The sequence below is a fragment of the Primulina huaijiensis genome, chromosome 4 (genome assembly GCF_012295235.1).
Source record: "Primulina huaijiensis isolate GDHJ02 chromosome 4, ASM1229523v2, whole genome shotgun sequence".
NCBI classification, from domain to species: Eukaryota; Viridiplantae; Streptophyta; class Magnoliopsida; order Lamiales; family Gesneriaceae; genus Primulina; species Primulina huaijiensis.
The window spans coordinates 1,942,353-1,949,822 of record NC_133309.1 but is presented as its reverse complement, the minus strand read 5'-3'; the positions used below and the strand labels follow the sequence as shown (position 1 = coordinate 1,949,822).

Here is a 7,470-nt window from a genome sequence, read left to right as displayed (position 1 = left end):
TATATATATAGTGTTTGTGTACGTGTGTGTGATGAATCGTAAAATAATAATAATGATGTTGCTAAAATATATTATCCTCAAATATATAAATATTTGCGAATAAATTTATTGCATATGAAATTACATTATTATTATCTCGGGATTAATCATACATGTAATAGAAACCTAAGCATGATGATGTGGTGAAGGAGCATGGTGATGCTTATGTTTTGGAGGCTCAGCAGGGGCATCAGCATGGTGGCCTTTGTGGCCGTGATGGGGAGGATGAGCAGGGTGGCCATGATGCGGGGGATGACCATGGTGGCCGTGATGGGGAGGATGAGCGTGGTGGTGAGGCGAAGGAGCATGGTGGTGGAGTGGCTCGGACGTCGTGATTCCCCATAAAATATCTTCATCTTCTACGATTTGGTCATTTTCATTAGTGGAATCCAAAAATGTGAAATCTTGTTCAATGATTCGAGTGAGGCATGGAGTGGCAAAAACCAAGAGCCCAACAAGCAGAAAGAGAGAGTGGACACTTGACATATTTAATTCTTTGAAAGTGTTTGTTGGTGCAAATGATGGGAATGTCAAACCCTTTTTATAGCCATGAAAAAAAATTCAAATGGGTTTTTGAGATTAAATAAATTTATTTCTTTTGCTTCGATTATTCATGCATTTGTTCAAGATTTTAAAAAGTGAAAGAAAATCTAGGTGTAATTAATTTTTTTTATATTGATAATATATTTATGAATATTGACGCATTTATTAGAAGTGTAAGGAATTTGGTCTTATAATCATAATCTTGATATATATATTTTTTTAATCTCAACATATGGTGTTTAGAATGGTCTTAGAATATGAAAATAAATTACGGACTTTATTTTTATTTTAATTTTTATAATTGTAATTTTAATTTTAATTTTAATTTTGATTTTGATTTTGATTTTGATTTTTACAAGTTATGATTATGTTGTCATATATTATATTCCATCTATATATAATACTCTTATATCAACTAACTAATAATTTAATTTTGCATAAAGCATGATAAAAGCTAGGGGTGTCAAAATCAGACACGACACATCAACCTGATACGATTCAACTCGAAAATAATCATGTTTAGATTTGAGATTTTCGGGTTCGGGTCAAATCGGGTTGGACTTGATAGCTGACCCGGAAAAATTGATCAGGTTGGATTGGGGGTTGACCCGAGTTGACCCAAAAATTTTATTTTATTTTTTACAAAAAATATAATTAATAAATATTGCCTACATTTTTATATATTGTCCTCTGTCGCTAGCTGTTCCCGTTGCCTATGTCTGAAAAAATATTTATTGTATATTTATATCATAAATTTTCATAATTTAATATTTATTTTGAATATTTTTTTATTTTTTAAACAATTGTTTATTTGATTTAGTAAATATATTTTATTTTTTTACAATTAGACTTTCAAATTTAAATCATATATATGAGGGAGATATTTTTATTATGTGTTTAAATTAAAATATTTTTTTTTTGAATTTTATTTAATTTTCTTTAAAAAAATGTTAAAAAAATCGAAAATCGGGTTGATCGGATTGATTCGGGTTCAGGTTCGGGTTGAGTGTTTTCGGGTTGGTTCGGGTTCGGGTTCGGGTTCGGCTCGGGTTGAACACTTTTTGAATAATACTATTGCTCAACCCGACCCACCCAAATTGACACCTCTAATAAAAGCTACTGATGAATGCCGATTTACTATATAAGATTACCTAAATAATCAATAAAAACTCTTGCAAATATTACTTAAATATTTTGTGAAAACATAATATTTACATGCATCGTATGTGTCTCGGCTTCTTGGTAGTTTTTAAACATGCCATTTCGATAATCAATTTAGAATTTTTCGGAATAGATACTTTCGAGTATTTATATGGAAAATAGAAGAATGTGTTTTTTTTATAGAGATGTTACATATATAATTGTTCAATTTATTATAATCTATTAATATATTATAGTGCATTATAAATAATTCAATAATAGCATCAAATGAACAAGACCAATTTGGCAGCCCAAAATTTATATCGAGGATTCGCGATCATTTCATGTTGCTTGAATATTATTCAAGAATTGATTTGAATTTGATATGTTTTTGTTGAGTTTGAGATTGCATTTAAGAAGCTTTTAAGGGGGGATTGGCTTTTTTCCTTGTTAGATTTTTATAGAATAGTCTAAACATATATATTCTTAAAATAAGTTTAGAAACATTTTATAATTTTTTTTGTAAAAAATACTTTTATAAAAACTTTTTATAAGTATTTTTCCAAACTTTTTATAAGCACTTGTCCAAAGTTTTTTTTACGTTGTAACTTTGACGGTGTGTACTTATTAATAATTTTCATACATCTCTCCAACTTCTTCCAATTTTTTCTTGGGGAAGTTGGTGAAAAATCCCCAATCAAAACAATTTTTTTTGGTTCACTCCCTACCCACAAAATTGTGGTACACTTCATGTGGAAATGTGGTACACTTCATGTGGAAATGTTGTACTAAAAAAGTACCCAGGGACTGAACAAAAAAAAAACGACGGCTGGGGACTGAAGGCCAATTTCCCGTTTTTCCTTTGACTTTTCTGTCTCTCGAAGTTTAAATTATCTTAGAAAATTGTATAAAATCTATAATTATTTCGTGCGTTGACCTTCATTATCTATGTTTTTGCAACATTAATTTCATCCTGATTTCTTAATATTTCAATATTCTTCCACCATTCTAAACACCATATTGTGAGATTAAAAATATTAAGATTATGATAATAAGCCTTATTGATATTCCTTACAATTATAATGCGTCAAGATTCATTAGATATATTATTTAGTATTAATAAATGAAAATAATTATTACACCTAGATTTTCCCTCACTTTCTAAAATCTTGAACAAATTAAATGAATTAATTGTAATCCAAGTAAAAAGAAACCAATTTAATGAAAAAATAAATAGCCATTTTAGTTTTTTTTTTTATGGCTATAAAAGGGGGTTGGCATTCCCTTCATTTGCACCATCAAACATTTCATAGAATTAAATATGTCAATTGTCTACTCTCTCTTTGAAGGGAAATATAATTTCGTATTAAATTTATTTCTCAAGATTAATTTTTCTTTGTTGATATGATTTTGAATATTTAAATATGGTTTTGCCTTTCTAGATAATGCGATAATTAATGTGATAATTATGTTAAAATTTTTGTGATATGATATCTTTGTTTAAAAAAGTTTTGTTTCTAATAAAACTCTTACTTTTCATATTATGTAGGTTTTCTTGTTGATAACCTCTTGGGCTATAAATAAGAGGATTCATCTCATGCAAATGGTGGTCATTTACGCAGAAGCACATTTGCACGCCATAAACTTTAGAGAAAACAATCTACAAGGTTGCTGCTGATCGAAGAGTGCTGAATTCACGTATTGCCGTGATTGTTGGAGACATCTGCAGACAACAACTGTGAAAAAGTTGGCTGAATATTTATTTTTGTTGCTCCAGTTTTGGCATCGTGTTTTGCTTCCTTATATATTGTTTTAATGTGATTCTTTGTTTTAGGAAGCATTTGATTTTCTCAACGTGTTGAAGAAATTGGTTTTTGATTAAAATCACTAGTGATAGTTTTTGTGTGAACTTTTTGATTTTCTAACAATTATCTTTGCCCTGAGACACCGAACAAGTATAACTAATTGTGCAAAACTATTCTGTTCCATTTTGTTTACTTAAACTCAATTTGTGTTACAAACTTATATATTTCGCTGCATGTTGTCCGAAATGTTGTAACATTTCATGTAACACTTAATTCTGATAAACACAAATTTACGGTTAAATACGATCTTACTTGTTTTACTGTTAAACAAAATATACCCTCATACCTTACACTCTTGATGCTTGTTGGGCTCATTGTTTTTGCCACTCCATGCCTCGCTCGAAACTTAGGTCAAGATTCAATATTTTTTTGGATTCCGCTAGCGAAAATGACCTAAACTTAGAAGATGAAGATGTGTGGGGCATTAATTCGTCGACGTCCGAGCCACTCCTCCTCGTCCACCACCACGCTCCTTCACCTCACCACCACGGTCATCCTCCACATCATGGCCACCACGGTCATCCACCCCATCACGGACACGAAGGCCACTGATAAGGCCAAATCTTACAAAGATTTTAGGGATTTGATTTTATAATATTTGCCCTTATCTAGAATTTTTATCCCTAATTATGTGGTTATTTAAATTAATAATTGTAGATTTGAATAAAAGTGAAAAGTGTTTAAATTGGGAGATAAATTTACTAGATTTCAAAAGGAACAAATTATCAAAAAAAAAGGAAATAAAATATTTTTATATTTTATTTCTTGATGAAATTGAAATTTTGGAAAAATCTATGTAAATCTTGATAAAGATCTTATCTACATCTTTTTTTTACTTGGCATGGGCTTAAAAAGATTGAAAGGATGAGGCCCATGAAGGGGATAAAAAGAGGCATGATGCAGAGGCACAAGTACGTACAGAAGGAGGAGAGCAGAAAGGAAGAGAAAGGAACGGCAGAACAGAAGGCTACTATGAAGTAGCACCAGCGCGAAAGAAGAACATAAGGGAAGGGAGATTGAAGGCAGAAGCAGGAAGAATTCCTCACATACGCTACAAATCACTGAGAATTCCTTTCATTCTTTCTTAACTATGTTTTCTTCATTAAATTTAAATATGGATTTGCACTTTTGTTTTGAGTTTATGGAGTAGAATTTTATAGACTAAGGTCACGATATGGCCAAAACAAATTATTTTTGATGTTTTGAGTTTGATTCAATTCTATTATTTATTTTTATTCATTGATTGATGTCGTTTATCACGTGTTCTTTTTATCTGGCCAATTAAATTGAATATATGTTGGTTAATTTAAAACCGAAAGTCGATAGATTAATATTTGCTTCATACATCAATCAACACATGGTTAAATTGACTAGAAATAGTATTCGATTTCAGTGTGCGACTTTAGGTTGAAAAACTGAAATTTCATAGCGAATTAATGCGGTTGAATCTAATTAACTTTAGTTAAAAATAATTGGACTGTTAGATTTAATTAGATTTATTAATTCGAGAAATCGTTTAATAGATAATTTTGAAAATTTCGTCGTGAATAAAATAATTAATTTATTGAATTTGAATTTGACACGTGATTATAAGTTTTTCTGGGTATCGTTGTGCACCTTAGTCGTTTCTAAATAATTTGAATTTCCGTCTAAATTAATAGTTTGGATTATTGTTGCTTTAGTTAATTTATTTAAATCGTTTAAATTAGTTTCAATTAATTTATCTCATCTCACTTGAATTTGATTAGCCTAAATTAAGAAAAATAATTCATATTCTAGTATTTAAACATCGATCTCTATGGGTACGATACATGATCATCATCCAAATACTATTACTTGACCTAGTCCGCTTGCTAGATTTATTCTCAATCGAAATCGTCGGCCGGCCACCATGCTCATGCCCCTCACCACAACCACGCCGAGCCTCCGAAACATAAGCATCACCTTGCTCCTCCATCACATCATTATGCTTAGGCGTCTCAAAACTAGCTAGCATCTGCTCCCATATATATATGGTTAATTATGAGATAATAACATCATTTCATATGCAATAAATTTTTTTCGAATATTTATGTATTTGAAATAATATATTTCAGCGGCAACACGAAATAAATAATTTAAATAACATAAAATTTGGGTTTTGTGTAAAATTTAAATTTTTGATACTATAAAATAGTTAACAAAATTCTTCATCGGTTATGTACAATTTAAATTTTAAATTATTATTTATTTATTTATTATTATTATTATTATTAAAAAGACATTAATTGTAAAAAAATTGAATCATTCATGCTAACTTATAATGCATCACAAAAGTCATTAATTGTCTCTATTGTATTTAGTAATTTACAGGATTTTTAATTGATTGCATTAATTGTTGTGTGTTCCAATGCATTAATTAATTTGTTCATGAAATGTTATGTTTCAAAACTGAAGTAGGGAAAATAAAACCTTTATATGATATTTTGAAAACTCAATCTAATATTTTTCATGCATATAAATACAAAAGTTCAAAAAGTGACTTTGTTCAAAATAATTTATATTCCCAAAATAGTTTTTAATATGATTGAGAATAATAAGCTCTAACGTTTCCAAAAAAATAAAAAAAAATTTATCCATCTATGTCTCTCCTTCTTTATCCATATATTTATCCAATCCAATCTCATGTTTGATGCATCATATTATTTATCTATCGATGTCTCTCCTTCTTCCAATTAAGAAAAAATTTACTAGAAGATTTTGGTTTTATAAAGACTTGTGACAACTTACTTCAGTGTAGAAGATTTCTAACTTAAACTCCTAATACAAACTTAGTTAGAAGCAAGCTCTGGTTGTATGAATCTTTCCATTCAATAGTTAGTATAACACTCTAATATATAGCTTGATAAAGGCAACTTGACTGGTTGAGCAACACTAAAAGATTCTTGATGATCTGATTGAGCCTTACGCGAGTGTTAAGTGACCAACTTGAAGTTTGACAGATAAGTGTGCTCGAGTTCATGAGAATAGAGAATGTTTGAGAGTTGGATAAATCTTGTATGCTTCAGTAAGTTGAGTAAGCTTCAAAAGAATTGTATCAGTCTCTCAATATAGATGAATTTATTCCAATGTTCGAACTATTGTAATGTTCAACTAATTTTTTCGATGCAAAAGCAAATTTTCTCAACTATAGAAAAAATTAGACAATCAAGTTTCCTTTCATTTTCAATTGATGGAACTTGATTTAAGTTATAAAATGAATTAGATATAGATTTTATGCTATCAAGTGACGAATTTGGAACATATCTCTTGACTGGTTGCACTTGGTTTCTGTTGTGGTCTGCTTTAGCGTAACTAAATTATTGAATCTCATTTCGATGTCTTAATGACGAAATGTTGAAAATTGAGTTAGGAATTCATCCATATACCATATATGGTATGTAAATTTAGAATACGTATGAGATGAATTGACCTTAAAATCGACATGAAATACAAGCTGAAAATGGTGAAATATGTTGAAAAAAATAATATTTAAAATGTGTATGTTGAATATTTGAATGTTGAATATTTGAATGTTGAAAATTAGGTAAAATTAGGTGTTGAATATTGAAATTTGTGTGTGATGATGAAGGTAATGATGTAATTTATTTTTGGATTATTTGTAAAAATTTTCTATAAATAGATCTCTCATTTGTGAAGAAAATTACAATTGAGTTGAGAGAAAAATATTATAAAGTGTGTAGTGTGATAATTTTGAGAGTTTGAGATTTTTACTTTTTACCGTAAATTTTTACTTTTTCACAACACGTTATCAGCACGAAGCTCTAAAAGTCCTCCATATTTTTCCAAGCTCCGAACAGAAGAAAAAGGTAACAAAAGTAATAATATTTATTTTACTGTTATT

At 29.5% G+C, this 7,470-nt stretch overlaps 1 protein-coding gene across 5 annotated transcripts in view; it reads left to right on the top strand.

Moving 5' to 3' along the window:
- Positions 1–6,528: 6,528 nt before the first annotated feature.
- Positions 6,529–7,470, top strand: part of LOC140975170 (uncharacterized) — a 10,998-nt gene continuing 10,056 nt past the window's right edge. For 3 of the 5 annotated variants that reach the window (XM_073438736.1, XM_073438733.1, XM_073438735.1), the window contains exon 1: positions 6,530–6,633. In XM_073438736.1, coding sequence (XP_073294837.1) covers positions 6,626–6,633 — 8 coding nt within the window. In that variant the 5' untranslated portion in view covers positions 6,530–6,625. Of the gene's footprint in view, positions 6,634–7,470 lie in introns of all 5 variants that reach the window. The other 2 variants (XM_073438737.1, XM_073438738.1) reach the window with 1 other exon arrangement.